General features: G+C 39.9%; 3 protein-coding genes across 3 annotated transcripts; all 3 read right to left on the minus strand.

Moving 5' to 3' along the window:
* Nucleotides 1–78: 78 nt before the first annotated feature.
* senp1 (SUMO specific peptidase 1) lies at nt 79–6,852 on the minus strand. Its single transcript, XM_069660165.1, has 18 exons — nt 6,251–6,852; nt 5,907–5,965; nt 5,621–5,808; nt 5,452–5,527; nt 5,151–5,343; nt 4,889–5,027; nt 4,685–4,803; nt 4,246–4,532; nt 4,049–4,112; nt 3,830–3,868; nt 3,650–3,734; nt 3,424–3,564; nt 2,954–3,082; nt 2,616–2,819; nt 2,447–2,526; nt 2,227–2,311; nt 1,265–1,360; nt 79–1,182 (listed from the first exon to the last, which is right to left on the minus strand). Exons 1-18 carry the CDS (start codon nt 6,382–6,384, stop codon nt 1,120–1,122), a joined length of 2,181 nt encoding a protein of 726 aa, XP_069516266.1. The 5' UTR covers nt 6,385–6,852; the 3' UTR covers nt 79–1,119.
* Nucleotides 6,853–7,897: 1,045 nt separating this feature from the next.
* LOC138589673 (protein lifeguard 2-like) lies at nt 7,898–13,661 on the minus strand. Its single transcript, XM_069660074.1, has 12 exons — nt 13,424–13,661; nt 12,086–12,176; nt 11,836–11,924; nt 11,014–11,078; nt 10,764–10,817; nt 10,612–10,662; nt 10,485–10,524; nt 10,216–10,253; nt 9,937–10,024; nt 9,687–9,782; nt 9,469–9,522; nt 7,898–9,384 (listed from the first exon to the last, which is right to left on the minus strand). The coding sequence occupies exons 1-12, from the start codon at nt 13,436–13,438 to the stop codon at nt 9,235–9,237; spliced, it is 831 nt and encodes a 276-aa protein (XP_069516175.1). The 5' UTR covers nt 13,439–13,661; the 3' UTR covers nt 7,898–9,234.
* A 654-nt stretch (nt 13,662–14,315) lies between these two features.
* Nucleotides 14,316–16,991, minus strand: mfsd5 (major facilitator superfamily domain containing 5). The gene is made up of 2 exons (XM_069660522.1): nt 16,865–16,991; nt 14,316–16,513 (listed from the first exon to the last, which is right to left on the minus strand). The coding sequence occupies exon 2, from the start codon at nt 16,427–16,429 to the stop codon at nt 14,984–14,986; it is 1,446 nt and encodes a 481-aa protein (XP_069516623.1). The 5' UTR covers nt 16,430–16,513; nt 16,865–16,991; the 3' UTR covers nt 14,316–14,983.
* Between the last annotated feature and the right edge of the window lie 34 nt (nt 16,992–17,025).

Here is a 17,025-nt window from a genome sequence, read left to right on the forward strand (position 1 = left end):
ATTTTATTACACAAGGGACCATATGTTAAGTGTATAAAGGGGATAATGAACTTTAAATAAGCCAAGACACGTCCAGGTTCTCTCATGTTTATCAAATGTGGCAGTTTTTCTATCAAACCCAGGTGATTCTGAGGTAATGCACAAAGAACAGTCACGATACATGAGGATTTATTTCTAAAACACTTGAATCTAGATAAAAATAGATAACAAAAATACATAAAGAAAAAGTATATTACACTTTTCAAGAGGCTGTATATGTTTGTATTTACAAAGTTCAAAATATACTGAATATGCTCAAAAGTTTCTGTTAAACAAAAAAACAAAATTACTCTGAAATACATAAAATAGACTTTGGACCTTAATTTACAATCTTTTATCAAGACTGAGGAAATGGCAAAATGTTTGAACCCCGCACTAAGACTGTTTCGTTACACATGCATGTCAGTGAAAATGTAAATCATACTCTGAGGCAATGTCATAGTTGAAGACTTTTGTGCATTTTAATTGAACAAATTACAAAAATAATCCTGTTTTTGGTAAAATGTTCATATTATTGAAAAAAACAAAGAGTCTCAAACCCAAATACAAAGAGACCAGTTTTGGACTAGATGCCATTAGATGCCAGTTTGAGTTTGGTTGGCATTCATACTTCAATAGTAAAGACAAGTTACTTTACACATACCAAGAGTATCAAACAATGACAGTGACATTAAAATGTAGTATACCTGTCAGTATAAAAAATATGCAGCATATTACGCTTATCTCCCTGTAAGACAAAAACATGTAAACTTTGTGTGTCTGCATCAAACTGAAAATTGCAGCTCAGAGTATGGTTTGTAAGTCAATGTGGTTTGAAAATCTGTTGTGGCTGGGTAATACAAAACATATTGATGCTCCTTTGGTGCACCAAAAAAAGTGGAGTAGTGGAGAGGAGGCAGTGCTGGGTGCTCCATCCCGTCAGCTGAGGGTTCAGGGGATGCAGAGTAGAAGAGCTGGTTCCTGATCTGATGAGCTGGTGTGCAAGTCGATCCGAAAGCAAGACCACTGTCATTTAAACGTAGCTCATCCATCACTCATATTTTGAGTCGACTTTACAAGTTCACAGGCCTCATGCTGACATCACAACAGCTTGTGGTTCACAATCTCCCAGACCATCCTTCTCCTGAAGTAGGGCATGTGTTTCTGTGAATGAAAGGGAGGTGACGTAAGACATCTTTGTCATTGTTGTCATGAAATGTTCTTTGAGTGTGCGGTCTGTGATTACCTGTGTGAAGGTGATTGGCTTGTCTTTGGTAATGTAGTCTGCATATTTGCATGTGAACATTCCACAGTCACTACCATTCATCTGCTGTGGGATTTCCTGAGAGCAAAGGAGGAATATAAAGATGTTACCGGGCCAAACGAGTAACTTTTGGTGCAAGTTTGACAGAATATTTGATCAATAAGAATGTTTAACCAATTTGACCAGCTAAAACAAATTTTCTCTTTGTCTTCCTCACAGCTCAGTAGTTGTGTAAAAACAGTAACATAGAAAAACATACAAACACAGCTATTTTAGAGAGCAAAAAACAAATACTGAACTAAGATTTTAAAAGCCGTACTAGTGGCTGTTTCATAAATAAAACCAGTGAAAAAAGACAGGTGCATTGTTTTGAAGCTAGGAGACACACTCTTTCCAGTACTGGCTTTTTGATGGATGTGCCGGTAAAACATAGTGGGGAAAAAACACCAGCAGATGACTGATGAATTTTCCTGTATATAAAAAGAGCCGGGAGGAGGCTTTACACCTTCTTCAAAAGCTCCATGATTTGTCAAAGCACCTCAAAGACGTTTTCTATTTAAATGTACTATGTCAAACAACACCTTATATTTTTCCCCACTCCCAATTCTCCTCTTTAAAGCAAACAGCAATCACTACGGCACCTGAGAATCTCGCAAATTATTCACAGAAATATTTTGTTCATTCCACTAGTTTGCAAGAAGTTATTAAGGCCTCCAAACAAAACATGATGATGGGTTTATTAGTAGCTAAAGTAACCTAATCCCGTGCAAATAAAATAATCGTGCCAAAAAAACATCATGAATATTAAAACTAGTCTGCTTGTAAATTAGCTGCAGTTCAGCACACAGCTGAGCAAGCTTGCTAATGATGGAAGCGCAACTTCTTAAAACTGTGCCTTTTTTTTCCTGATAACAGAAAGCTATCCAACATTTAGTAGCACTTACATGGCGCTTTTTGCTGTGCAGAGTCCAGCCTGAGGTATCCAGTTCTTCGCCCTTCTTGTCCTTACTTTCCTGGCGCAGGTAATCACTGAGGGAACAAAAATCAATTACTTTCTATACTTTTTGATGCATCATCTAAATCAATTTACAAGTGTAACATTTAGCTCTCCAAATATAGTGTATATGCAATTAGACAAAAACTATATATGAAATTAAAACTTACAACAATATTCTGCATGCTTCGTCATTGTTTCCTCCCATAGAATCAAAGTAGAGGATGGCCTTTTTGCGGAAGTCCACCACCTGCGAGACAGAGTTGCACAAAAATGACTGCAAAAGAAATCCAAAGATTTGTACTTCCAGGTTCACAGTTTAACACAACTTTGACTTACAGAGAGGCACCAGTGCACCCCCAAGTGGACAGGGACCAAAAGGATGTCTTTAGAAAAGATGTCAGTCTTTTTGGTCCAGCGGCGGACAGCAGAGTAGCCACTGCCGCGCAGCTTAGGATAGAAAAAAGTGTTGAAGGTGTTGACTGATGGCAGGCCAGGGTCCTTGCTGCGCTCCACCAGCAGGTTCATATAAAAGTTGATCACCTGACAGATAAGGTAGGGAGAGTTTCAATTAACTGGACAAGGACCATTCTATGGCTTGGCTATGGAATTATTGTAGCATGAACGCCTGCTGATAGTTCACACACAGCTCTTACAGAAGGATAATGTGTACTCACCTCATCATTGAGCCAGTTGAGATTGCTGAGGGTTTGCAGGTCTTTGCGTGTTAGGCTGAGACCAAAACCTTCACTTAATACTTCATGACCCCCTCCCCTCAGCGCCCTGTTCACCCCAGCCTCCATTTCCTTCATAGAGAGTGAGAGAATACATGTGACAATCAGGAAATATTAGGTTACATATGAGTGAACAGCCTGCAGAAACAAAAAAATACTGACTATTGTTTGCTCTGAAACTAAGCTGAACAGAGCACTTGATATCAAGTTGAAGGAACGTAAATAAAATCCAACAACTGCACATCAAAGCACATTTAAAGCAATTATTAAATGCGTTACTTTTAACTTATTCTTTAACTTTTTATAAGAAATACATACGAAAATCAGTCTTCTAAGTGAGAGCAGGCCTATTCAGGGAGACTCATTCCTCTATTTATGGTAAGTGCATGCACATTAAGATACAATGACCACACCTCTGTCAGTTCAGGGAATTCCGGCTTCTCCTCCACAGGTTTCGCTTCTTCTATCACAAGGGTCAAAGGAACCTCCTTCTCCAAAGGAACTCGAACATGGACCTCGACATCTGGGCTGCGTTGCCCCTCTTTAGACAGCCGCTGTGAACCAGTAACAACATGACACAGGTCAGTGGGATAAGACAAAAACTGAACCCGAACGAGGGCTTCAGTGGTGCACACTCACCTGTCGCAGCAGCAGAGCAGCCAGGGCCTCCTGCTCTTCTATCTGTCTCCGTCTCTCTCTCGCCCGAGAGTCATACATGCTCGTCCTACAGTGACCAAGAAATGCATTTTCCTTTATTCCAACACAAATTCTGAGAAAAATGGATCAATTGTTTATTTGAGTCACTTGAAGTGTACTTACAATTCTTTAATCCATAACTCAGCTTGGAAACATGGCACACTGTAAAGACAGAGAAATATGTTATTGTGAATGAATGAAACATTTCAGTTGACTCTAACTAAGATCTTTATGTTTTTGGCTATGCTTGTAAAACATTTAAACTTAACTGTAATAAAATGAAGCTTGTGATAACAATGAAAGAATCAAAATACCAAGACTGACAGAGGAACAAATACTAACCTTGAGCTGTCTTGCTTTTTACCCTTTTGTTCATTTACAATAATTACAGAGTCACCGTCATGAGCTGCAAGAAAAGATGAGCAGATTACAACCCAGGAGGGCATACAGAAGCATGAAAATATTCACTTAAGTTATGGTGTGCCAATTGTCATTGGCTATAAGTCAATTATGTGTGACACAAGTGGGTAAAGTCCAACCTGATGATTGTGTGTCCTGAGATGAGTTATCCTGCAGAGCGGATGGGGAGGGGACTGATGTGATAGTAGCTGCTCTACTGGAGCTGATGTCCGTGTCCAGAGACCACGTCTGGCTCCCGGGCCTGTTGTTGGAGTTCCCCACTGGGCTTGGGAGGTTGCTGGAGCTCTGGCTGGACATGCCCCTGGGACTGGGGGGGCTGCTGGGTCCCTCTGAAGTTTCCTCTGCAGCTGACCCGGTAGGAGATGAGACCTGCAGCAGTCTGCGGCTGGTGGTCAGAAAGCTGGTGCTGATGAGGAAGGTGACAAGGGGTAGGCAGATGAGACAACATCGAGATATAGTCAAGTCAACTAAAGTGATTTCCTGTATCGCTTTACATATTTTGATAAACAGTTTAAATATAGCAGTATTAAAATCCACTGCACTTCTCTGGATACGTACAAATCTCTGTGTGACCTCACAATGGAGTGTGAGCTGCCGTTGTGAAGAAAAGATGACTGACCACCAGAGACCATGGTCAGAAGCTGCCTGTAGACCTCCTTCTCCTCCTCCCGAACAGACTGGACAAATACAGAGAGCCACGACATCAATAAAGAAACGCAATAAGAAGGAATCACAAAGTGCCATACCATCCAAATGTCTGACCTCTTGTGCTGTACAGCGGGGCCTTGCCCTGTGTATGCGGCCGGATGAGGTGCTGTGCGTTGGGCTCTGGACCACTTTGATGGGAAAGGTCTTCTCATACATGCTGTTGCAGGTGTTGCTTGTAACTCCAGGAAACAAACTGCAGACACAAATTGGCATCAAACTTTCTCATCTGACACTTGTCGACTCAGTACAATGATAAATAATTTAAAAACATATTTTTTTTTTTTACAATAGACAACTCAGAAGATGTGAGCGATACCTTAGCGCTCCATATGGTCGGAGGTTAAGGGGCCTGCCCAACCGTGGAGAGGGGTGCAATTCAGGTGTGATGGAGGTTGGCATGTTGACTGGGTGTCCATTTGTTTTTGGCACTTCACGATGTGTAGGACTCATGCACACTTGTCGCCTACAGACTTTTGATCCTATAATGGACCTCTCATTACGCGGGCATTCTACAGTTGGAAGAGTACAATCATTTTCAGTCTGTAAACATTTGCAGATTTTTTAAAGCCAATCTTTCTCCAGAATCACACATCCTACCTTTAGGTGAAAATGTTTACCTGATTTGGATGTCTTCCACTCTAAAGTTGTTGAGGGTGCAGCAAATGTTTCATCCAGAGAGTCCCTATCAACAATCTTACACCAAACAAATACATGACATATTAAAAAAAGAGCAACAAATGATATGACATGATCTGAAGTCTGAACCAAAAAAAAGTTATTCCCTACCTCTCTCCCAGCCCAGAGTGCTGCTGATGTTGAGGGCTGGGGCAGGAGGTCTGCAGGTGGAGTACCAGGGGAGGCAGGAAGTATGTTTCTCAAGGTAGGGCTCACATTGTTCCTCATCCATGTAGCCACACTGGAGCTATGAGTCTTAACCCCTTCAGCTGCAGTCTTGACGGTGTCAATAAGATCCCCTACATTTTAAACAAAAGTAAAACCAAGACTTTAAGTAAGGTAATGCTGATTAAACTATACTATATAATAATATGCATTAAAGTTAATGTATAATTACCCATCCGAGACTTCTTTACTATTAAGCCATCTTGGTCGATGTTATGTCCATCTTCCAAACTTAAGGAGACAACAGATTGATGCTAAACAGTTAATATCACTTTCCATTCATGCCGACTAGCTGAAAATAAACAGTTTCATTTACATTATAACAGTTTGATATTTTATGTAACTATACGTTGATTAACATAGGAGGCAATGAATGGAAACATTAAACAAACGGCAGTTACACTGAATCATGAGCTTGAATAACCTAAAAGAAACTTGGGTCCAGTTTTAATTTGGGTCGTTTTAAACACACCGATTCCAGATAACACATGGGAACAACGCTAATACAGCTCATACCATTCAATTGGTCTTTTCCTCCTCATCTGACCATCTCCCGGTACCTGGTGAGTATCCGAGTGCTCCTCAGCTGGCACACCATTGCGAAGATTTGCAAAACTTGTTTCTACCCAGTCGTAGATTTTATTCAACATGGCTCAAAAGTTTTGGAAAAAAATCACCGCGAATGAGGATAAATCGCTGACTTAAAGCTGCGTTCAGTCTAACTTACCTGACAATATAGTCAAAACAACTGTGGCTAATGCGCTTCATTCGACAGAGGCAGGTTAGCTGAGGCTAATTCAAAGGCTAACACTCCACACAAATATCATTTTACTTCCCCACGAAACACGCTAACCGTTGGCTAGTTGGCTGAGAATTAGCTACTAGCCTTGCTAGCACGCTGTGCTAACTACCTTGCTAGCTAACGTTGTTAGCTACGCGGCTAATTTATGGAAGTGTGTTTAAATTCCAACAGGAATGCGATAAGTCGCAACCAACGAGTTCGAAAAAATGGTTATCATTTTGAGTCACTCCCAAACTCATTCATATATCCTTAACGACACTTTAAATTGCATATAAACTCGTTGAAGAATATTATCTCCCGCTTCTTCCTCATTCAAAACCACAACATGGCTGAACAGGACGCTCCACCATCGCTCATTGTGATTGGATGACAGGATGCTGTAAGTCCGAGTGAACCCGAGGTTTACTGGTTGATTGTAGACCGGAGGAGACCATTTAACATCACGTCACACCCGGCGGCACTGACTTCTGAGCACAATTTTACGTATATACAATTAGTATGCTACAGGATTTTTTTAGAAGATTTTATTGCCTACATATCTCTTAAGTTATTGATCTATATTGTCTCTTCTTTGTTTTTTATTTTATTTTAATATATAACATCTATCTATTATGTTCATGTCTAATGTTACATGCTGTAAATGTTGATTTATACAATAAAAAAAAAAGAAGTAAAAAAGCACAATTTCATATCCATCACAGGTTCAAACCACAGTTAGGCAACTCTACATCCTTTTTTACATTTGTGATTTATTTTTTTGCTCACAATTTTAAGTGGAGAAATAGCCATATGGTTATTTCAAATTTCTTTATTTTATTTTTAATAAAATAAAAAATATGAAGCTGATCTTTATACCTAACATGCAGTCCTAAGGTCACAAAATGTTCTCTCATATTCCATAATCATTTATGATTAAGCATAACATATTCCAGTATTTTTAAAGTATTTCTCTTCAGTCTGTTACTTTTAATATTGACAAACTTGTCCAGTTTAAACGATAAAAGCTGCTATTTGCTGTATACTGTAAATTGCCTCTGCCATATGTTAACACACACCAAAATGGTATACCAACGCTATGGTTCCTAAACAAACAGAGGAACAAGGTAGCTACTTTAAATACCTCTGAAATATTTAGACCAGAGTGCTGGTGAATAACTCTTCTAACAAATGCAAATTGTAACAATGCAAGCGTGTTAGCTGGTGATTTTATCATAGGAGAGCATTCAAAATATTCAGAAAGACACCAAAGACATCTTCACATTATCAAGATGTTCAGAATAAGACTTTAAGTAACTGAGATAGAGTTCACCTTTGTCCTGTGGGAAGTGGCATTATTTTGCAATAAAGATAATAAAGACATGTTAAAGGATATCATAATTTATTAAATCAGAGAGAACCAGCAACTGCATTCACACATGTTCACCATTTAATAAATACAGTAACATCAATGCTAAGATGAAATGCAGGGTGATCTTAGAACAATATACTGCATTAATGTCATCAAATAAAAATAATCCAAGGCCACTTCAGAAGAGTTATAAATTCATTTCAAGCTTCAAACTTGCCATTGTATATCACACACTTACTTAAATATATCACTCTGTCATAAAAAAATAAACTTCAAATCTCATTAAATACAGCATTTAAGCCTCCTCACAAATGTCCACTTGTGAAAAGTTACAGTACAGTCCATGCATGTATGGCACTGTCATATAGATATTCAATTGTCACCACTCTCAAACCGACTCATTAAGTTGAAATAATATTAAGACCAACATCTATATTGCCAAAAACCAAGTTTTTTCAAACTAAATATTGTTCATGAAAAAAGTGTTCACATACAATCACACACAAAAGGGAAGTTACATACTAATAATAAACAGTGCAGCTCTGTAAAGTCAATGAACGGCAATGGAGCAAACACTCAAACCATAGACCCCACAGTATAGAGTGAATGTGGGTAACAAATCAAAGAGCAGAGATGAGTAGCAACATTGCAAATTCATTAAATAAAAGATTCAGATTGTCATTTAAAGTCAGAAAAATATGTCACCTACCCTCAAACAGGTTAAACAACAAAGTCACATTATCAAGTGTACAATTAATATGACTGGAAACAGAGGAAAAGACTTGTAAATCAAGACTTGTGTTGTCATTCACTAACTAAATCAATACCAACAGCAGTACTTCAATGACGTCATGACCACACTTGGCATAGTTAGGGATTTTTTTAAGAGTCATGCATATTGTATAATAAATCAAATCCTCTTAAAGAGTATTGACATCTATTGTTTGCACAGTATTTGTGCTATCATGACAGGCATGGATATAAAGATACCCATACAGCTGGAGATGAACACCCACAGTAGGTTTTAGACACCATTAATGGAAGAAGAACAAGGATCACCTACTGGCAAAGCTAGTACGCTAACCCTGTGATGTGGTGTGAGTTCACAACATGCTGGAGAGGAGGGAAACGTTTTGAGATTTTGGATGTGGTTGCTTACCGACGTACGTCTATGTACATGTATAGCTGTACAAGAGATTTGCAATGGATTCTTATCAATATCAGGCACAAAAATAAAGCTGTTACAACTGGAAGCACTGTCATCACAATTGCAGACATTTTAAAAGACTCCTTTCATGACTTGCTAAAGGTACGTCCCTTGTCTATAACTAAGAATGGTAGGATGATGGTTTACTCTTGCTTTGTTCCAAAGATTTGGAGGAAGAAGGAGAAGATGTAGATGATATCCAGGTAGATGTTGAGAGTGGCAAAAACGTACTCTTCTGGACTCATGGTGTAGCGCTTGTTTCCCATGAGGAGCTGGGTGTCGAATGCCAAAAACTGCAACAGAAAACAAAACAAGTAAGAATTATCATTATCGCTCAATGCATCAGTCTACAATAAATAACAAAATCTATCTATTACCATGGTAAACAGTATGGCTCCCAATGCAGCATAGGTGGCATCCAACCAAGGAACCTAAATGGCAAAAATCACTTGATTAGATCGAATTGAGGTACTAAGATCCACAATTTAAAGGTCTATTTGGTAACATCTGAATGCATACAATCATCACCCTGTTAGTCTAGTGTCAAATATTTGTCAGACTGGCTATTTACTTCTATTTCGATTGTCGTACTTACACATTGGAAGGGAAGGACGAGCGCCAGCACCAGCCCAGAGACAAACATGACCATGCAGAAGATAAAGAGCACGCCTTGGCATGATGTCACATCAATCTGGATGGAGGGAGCACACGAAACCAAACCTAAGTATTTTAATCCAACAACATGAAAGGCTAAAAAAAGGATAATTTTCGCTCTAAATCATGCATACATTTATATATAAGATAATATTCAAAGCACAGAAAAGGAAAACATTTTATTTTTTCACCTTAGTTTGGAAGCTGAAGATCGTGACCAGGAGACAGACTGCTGCTGTGATGCCCAGACACATCACCACTGACTTGGTATTATAGAAGCTATAAAAACAAGACACATGCTAAACTTAATGAGACATTTCAAGCTATTGTAAAACAGAATACACATTACAGTTCAGAAAGTAAATAGTTGCATATTTATCTGGATGCAAAAGCCACAATGTTAGCTAAGGTCTGAAGCAGCCAGCGACACCAGACCGTCACATAAAACAGTGATCCAACATAAAGTGTACCTGGACAACATCCCTGTCATGTAGGAGAGTGAGAGGGTCTGTAACAGAATATATAAAGTCATACGAATACAGGCATGACTGGAGAATATCAACTCTTATAAAATATATGCATACATTTACTTTAGATCATTCTAATGTCCAGATGCAATCATATGTTGAGTGGGAGTTATATATCAACATATTTTTAATATATGAATGTTAAGAATGCAAAATTCAGTGCATACATGAATAAAGCTTATTGAAAAAAAAAATGTCTGCCTTGTACTTACAAAGATGGCAAGCAGAATCAGATTCCATGGAAACTGTCTCCTGTAAGAGTAAGAAATTGAAGCTTTGCGGTGATTACATTTATTTTGTCGATCTTGCACACATATTTTTAAAGAAATTTTAACTGACCTTGGTGCAGAGCAGCAAGATAGAGTCAGATATGTGACGAAGAACACAGCACTGTTGAACAACAGACATTTTGTTAAATATTTTGTCAGATAAAAGTGACACGGACCAGAAAATAAACTTTGTTGTACTTGAGACAGAAAAACATCACTTACTAGGAGGCCCAGTACCACCCAGGGTTAGTTTGAATGTATTCCTTCACAGGGTCACTAAAATGAAAGTGAATTTATTTTTGTGAACATTTGTTTTTTATTGAAGAAAGGTCAATAAGCATGTCACATTACATCTGTATTTTCATCCCTCCTCCTCACCCCCACCCCCCTGCCATCCCACCTTGCCACCCTAACCAGTGAATTTCATTTGAATTACTTAGGATGATATTGAAAAAGGCTGGCTAAAACTCACCAGAAAGTGAAAAGAGCCACAATAGCAAGAGTGACCAAAAGCTGGATCATCAAGATGGCGTACACCTAAAAAAAAGCAAGCTAGGTTACAAAACTATAGCATAATTGTATGAACTTGTATGTGCTAGTCACTCAGGCATTTAAAAATGTAACGGTGTCAATTTAGAAGAAATAAATCACTGATAAACAGCATTCAAAACAAGGCAAATGTGAAAGTTGAATCTCGAAGATCTCAGTTTCGTTCTATTTGGCGGCACTTATGGCAACAAATGGTAATTGCAGGAGCACACTTTCCAGATATCCAGAAAGTGTTGCATGTGTGACGTCCACAGTCGGCTCCGGTTGTAACTCTTGATTTTCCTCGCTCACAGTCGCTTTCCTTTTTAGACTGTTTGCCTTCATCTGAGCGTCGAATTTGTATCTTTGTCTTTGGATTTTAACTTATTTCTGAAGTTGTATCTGCATTCATCGAACTTTTCAGCCCTAGTTTGTTCAGCCATAGTAGATTACTGTTTACTTGAAACACTTGCAGAGACCGGAAAAGCAGCTGCTTAGCTCCGCCTACCCTCTCTGGCAGACCAACCACTGCTGGGAGATGGAAAACGTGTCACTAACTGGGCACCGCTTGTTATTTTTTCCGCTAAAGTCACCATAGACGCCCGGTCTGTAATACTGCAAATGCAAAGGCTTTCATCAGTGGGCCATAGACTCAATCACCATTGTGTTACCTCATTCAGTGATAGATAGGGACTTAACAGACATTTATTTAAAATGAAAATCTTTGAGATTTTCACTTTAAATGCGATGATAAAGCTTTTGATACCTTTCGGATGAAGATCCTCCTGATGTTGCGATCATCCCAGGTGAACTCTGTGAGCATCTCAACATCATTGTAGCAAGGAGCACTGGTGCCTAGAGAACACATTTATAGTTCAGACTTTTTGGCGTTTTACAATGCATTTTTCAGCAAAATGTGCTTATGCAATTCCCATCACTACCCCACCATTCCAAAACATGATACACATTATTAAATTTATTCATTGGTTATAATGACGAATGAGGTGTTATCATACCTGCAGTGGCCTCCTCATAGCTGGGAGGAGCAGGTGACACCAAGGCTTCTCCACTGGTGGAGCCATTGTTGGCCTTGTTTGCAAGTGACAGCTAAAAGCCCAAAAGATGAACAATTTGTAATCTTTAAGTTCAAATCTTATCTGTTAGTCTGCGACTCATTTACTGAATTTTAAATTTCTGGTCTTGAGTGTCATTTTTTTCAGATACTACCGGTAACTTTTATACACACATCAACTGCTTTTACTTTTGACATGTCAACTGTTATTTAAATAACTTTCAACTTATAGTTCACCTTCTTTCAGTGGATACACTTCACAAGATACTTTAATTGTTTTTTAGCTGTCTATTTCAAGACTACATTTATTAACCTCCAGCACTTTTACTTCTAAATTCTATCTTCTCTCATTTCTAGGTTACAACTTTAACTGAACTCGTCTGTGTTTTCACCTCAACTGAAACTTTAGCTCATAATAGTCAGTGATAGCTTAGCTATCCCTTAACTGATATATCCCCTGCTTTTAATATTTCATGTAACTTCAGCACACACATGAACTTCTTCATCTTCAAGAATAAATCTCATATTTCTTACACTTAACTTAGCAACAGTAGTGCTGCTACATTTAGACTTATCAACTTAAGTTAGTATTGGCTTCTGCCTCCTGTACTAGCATATCAAGGTGTCACTGTCACAGAGCACTGGTTTTAAAATATTGAATCGGCCATGTTTGAAAACATGCAGGACGTTTTAAATTAGTCGACGCTGGCCACATTTTGAGAAACTCACTAACTGGGGGTAGGCTACAGGCTAAAGTGCTGTTAGCTACAAAAATAATATTTTTTTCTAATTGACAGTTTTTTTCATGGTGACGCAACATGGTAAAAAAAACAAAAAACCGGTGACGCACGCATTCCACCAACCTAACTCGGATTACCCTCATCTGCTGGGCATTAATAAACACAGTTATAATCATTTAGCCAAAGCAAGAATTAAAGGTAAAAAAAACTATATTCAGATACCGTGAATAAAACAGTCAGTATAGAGTCCTGAGTGATTAGGTGGTTTGAAACACTATGCTGCTCAACAGAGAAACCGAACTCAAAATTTCCACCTTCCTAAATTCTTGTTTTCAGTCAGCATGATGACGCAGTAAACTAGTATTCAACTAGTATTGCGTGTGTAGCCATAAAGCATTTGGAAGCAGTGAGACTAAAAGGATGGAGAAGAGACACGCACATACTGTTACATAATAATCTAGGCCCTTTACAGAAATTCAAAATACACAATACACTACAGACGGAACGATTACCTGAATGACGCTATGTTAGAGAGCTCATACCTTGCCCTGTGTCATGATGACTCTCTGACGTCCTGCAGTAGGGTTGTCGTGTTCTGTATGCCAGTCAATGGAGCTCTGGTGTCTCGTCTTTCAATAATTGATCTCTTAAAGGAGTCAATCTTCCCAGTGAGCGAGGACCTAAGATTAATAGCGCTGTTATAGCTGCTCAGACTAAACACCCTTTGACGATGTAGTGATGCAATCCCAAAACAACGCAGTTAAGACTCGTGCAGATCCCCCTCCCTTACCCACTGAGGGATGTTCTAGCAGCATCCAGGTAAAGCTGCGCCATTGAGAAGAGCTGGGGCTGTACCACAAAACCAAAATAAGAGGGGATGACGATGACTGCATGATGGGTGATGAGGATAAAAGTCCAGACAAATCTGGAAATATGGTTTGCAGCTTAAAAAAACTAGTAGAGGGGAAATACACGGGCCGGGAATGTCCAAATATACAATTTGGACCACTGCCAATCAAAATGTGTTCCGCAACTTTAAATAGTCCCTTTGCATTTGAATTAAATGAAACACTAGTGCCTTCTTCTGGTGTAGGTGACTCATTTCAAGCTGTAACTTTCAATATATTTTCCATTATTATCCATATTGTATTTTTTAAAAACGATAGACGCAAAATAAGATTTTAATGCTGAACGCTTTTTTTTCAGTGTGCATTCAATAAAATATAAGTAAATACTGTGTGTTTAGGCAGCATTTACTAGGAATACATTTCTCTTGCACAAAACTGGTAACAAAGCAATTAAGTTGTGATGCGAATTTAAGCAACCTGAACTAATAATACTAAATAAACATTTTAAAACTTCAATAAGAAAAAACATAAAAACATTTAGTATAAATAATGTGTACGATATGTACACTTTTATTTAAAAGCATCAAAGATCAGAGAAATGTCAAGACAATACAGAGAAAATATTGTTTTCTAAGTAAAACTGACTGGTTGCTTCTTTCCTTAAAATACAACACAGAAATCCTAGAAGAAAAAAACATTCAGAAAACAAAGAACAGTGAAAGAAGTGTGACATTCAGATATGGTCTACATGTAAGTCAGGACTTTATTTCTTTGAAAATCCACTGAGCTCCCTGAAAACTTACATCTCTTCTTGTCTCTTTTTAAGACTACAATGAAACTACTTCATTAATGATCCTCACGGGGATACTGACAGATAACGTTTATATCTTGGCAAATGCATCTCCCCATCTCCCTGTAGGTGGACACATCAGGCAATAAAGTTATTTTTAAATAGATGTAGGAATGATACAGGAGCTTTGGACAGCTGTAAGCAATGTTCTTGACAGATTAGGGTACATATGGCCATGATCCCAGAGCTTCCACTACAGAAGATATAAGTAAGAAGACTCTCCCAAAAACGTAAGAAGTAACAAGGCAATAAAATATAAAATGGAACTCCCAGTTCTGAAAAAACACCCCCTTTGGACTTTGATTTCCTTCACTTATGCATTTTGCAAAAAGTAGACGCACAATACTGACACAATAAATGTAAAACCAGTAAAGCATTAATGGATATTATGGCCTATCACCTCATTACATCTCCCCCTCACCTCTGGTTCCCTCTAGTCTCAGGTCTGTGTCATTCCTGCCCAATGTGAACAGACTGACTACAGCCATCAAAGCTGCGAGCATCATAACTGCACAGCCTCCAAACATATGTCTGGTGCCGCTGCCACCCTCCCCTCCACCTGTTCCTGAAATCTCTCCATGCAGCGCCAGCAGCCCCAGGCAGGCCAGCAGGTGCAGAGGCAGCCGGAACCAGGCCAGGACACCAGCCCGCTTCTCCTCTGGGATCACCCTGCCCTGGAGAAAGCTGACAGCAGGGAAGTAGAGGCCACTGGCCAGCTCCAGCAGCAGGAAGGCCAGAAAGGACTCATGAGGTCTAGGCTGGCCTGGGGCAGTGGAGAAGGTCAGCATGAAGAAGGAGAAGAAGGCCATCAGCACAGCCAGGCAGACAACATGGCCAGGCTGCAGACGGTAGCGCGTTGAGGTGGCTAGGCGGTACAGCAAGGAGCCGACCATGCTGGCAGCCATCAGGCAAGCGAACACTATTCCCAAAGGAGGCCCATGAGGGTCTAGTACGGGGGTCCACAGGAAAACAAAAATGTAGAGGACGCTTTCAAACAGAGCCTGCACTCCACCCAAGAGCATGACTCTCTTGTCTGACAGCAGGCAGCGCAGCCCATCATGGCAGCTGCGAGAAAAGCGGGCCCTTGCAGACAAACGGGTCACACCTCCACTTGGAGCACCAAGAAGCAGTGTTTGTTTGTCCCCTTCAGGACTTCCTTTGGCCTCTTCTTTGCCCCAGTCTGTTAACACCATCCAGCCACAGCCCGCCAGGCAGGGTACAGCCAGAAGAAAGGGAGCCACCGGCCCTAGGTGCAGCCACTCGGCCAGCATGTTAGCCACCAGCCCTGCTCCCACAGCCAGCCCATGGTTCCAGGTAGCAGCTTTGGTGAAGGTGCTGGGGATCCACTCCTTGGGGAAATCGTGGACATCTACATGACGGTGCACATACCATGCTTCAAATGTGGTGGAAAGCAGGGATGTAGAGAGGCCCCCCAGGACACGGCCCACAATCAAAACAAAATAGTCTCTGGACAGCTTGGTGAGACAACAAGCAGAGTATGAGAGGCAGAAGAGAAGGCATGTCCGTCTGCGGCCCAAGGCTTGAGGGAGCCAGCCTGAAAATGGAGCAAACAGAACACAGGAGGCCAGGCCACACACATATAAAATGGCTATTTGGGATTCCAGGAAGCTGTAGTGGCGGTAGAGTTTGTAGAGGTAAGGACCCTGGAGCCAGTCTGCCCACAGAGCCAAAAGGTACGCCCGGAGGAATATACCCTGGAAGCTACGGAAAGCTGGGTTGGCTACAGCAGTAGGAGTAGCCTGAGGTGGCGTGAGGCGACGTGCTGTGAGCTCGAGGCCAACACACAGGGCGAGTAGGAAGATGATGGCAAGATATGCTGTCACCAACATGGTGTGTTGAACTGCTGCACACGTTTGAAATCAAACCTGAGGTCCTGGGGTGCTTTCCACTCGTTTCTTTCTATTTCTCAGCACCTGTAAAAAGAGCGAATAAGTTACCACTGAATAGTATAGTTTTGTATTTGCCATGCTAATAGGGAGCTAACTCGTCTAATAAGCTTTCACTTTTCGATTTTTTGTGACTCAACGAAATTTGCATTAGCATGTTACGACAGTATAATCTCATATGCATCATTAACAGAAAGCCTGATAGTTGACAACTTATTTTAGTTTACTTAAACCCTTTATTGTTAGCGCTAAATGGTACCTACACTGTACCAGAATGCTACTGTTATTTAGCTAACGCTAGCCTTCAAGCTAACCTGCTTCTAAAGTTATGATTAAATGGGGTTTTCCACTATACGTTATCATTTAGTTTTATCTTACCGTGCTGTTTGACTGTGTTCCCATGTTAGTTGAACGACGTATAAAAGTGATTACATAAAGTATAACTTAGTGAGCTGTAAGATATTATATGAATGTGTGTGCCTTTAGAAGCAAACAAACCATTCACTTCCGGGATTCATCATCCGGGATCATATCTATAC

The sequence above is a fragment of the Semicossyphus pulcher genome, unplaced genomic scaffold (assembly GCF_022749685.1).
Source record: "Semicossyphus pulcher isolate SPU_LCO1_2020_fin unplaced genomic scaffold, fSemPul1.0.p SCAF_13, whole genome shotgun sequence".
In the NCBI taxonomy this organism is placed as follows: Eukaryota; Metazoa; Chordata; class Actinopteri; order Labriformes; family Labridae; genus Semicossyphus; species Semicossyphus pulcher.

Coding starts and splice junctions, on each gene's coding strand:
- LOC138589673 (XM_069660074.1), bottom strand. Junction 10,818..11,013: donor GTGGCTCTTTTCACTTTCTG/GTGAGTTTTAGC, acceptor CTTTCATTTTAG/TGACCCTGTGAAGGAATACA. Junction 9,385..9,468: donor GAGCCATACTGTTTACCATG/GTAATAGATAGA, acceptor TTTCTGTTGCAG/TTTTTGGCATTCGACACCCA.
- senp1 (XM_069660165.1), bottom strand. CDS start 6,384: ATGTTGAATAAAATCTACGACTGGGTAGAAACAAGTTTTGCAAATCTT. Junction 3,869..4,048: donor AAAAAGCAAGACAGCTCAAG/GTTAGTATTTGT, acceptor CTGTCTTTACAG/TGTGCCATGTTTCCAAGCTG. Junction 1,361..2,226: donor TGCACAGCAAAAAGCGCCAT/GTAAGTGCTACT, acceptor CTTTGCTCTCAG/GAAATCCCACAGCAGATGAA.
- mfsd5 (XM_069660522.1), bottom strand. CDS start 16,429: ATGTTGGTGACAGCATATCTTGCCATCATCTTCCTACTCGCCCTGTGT.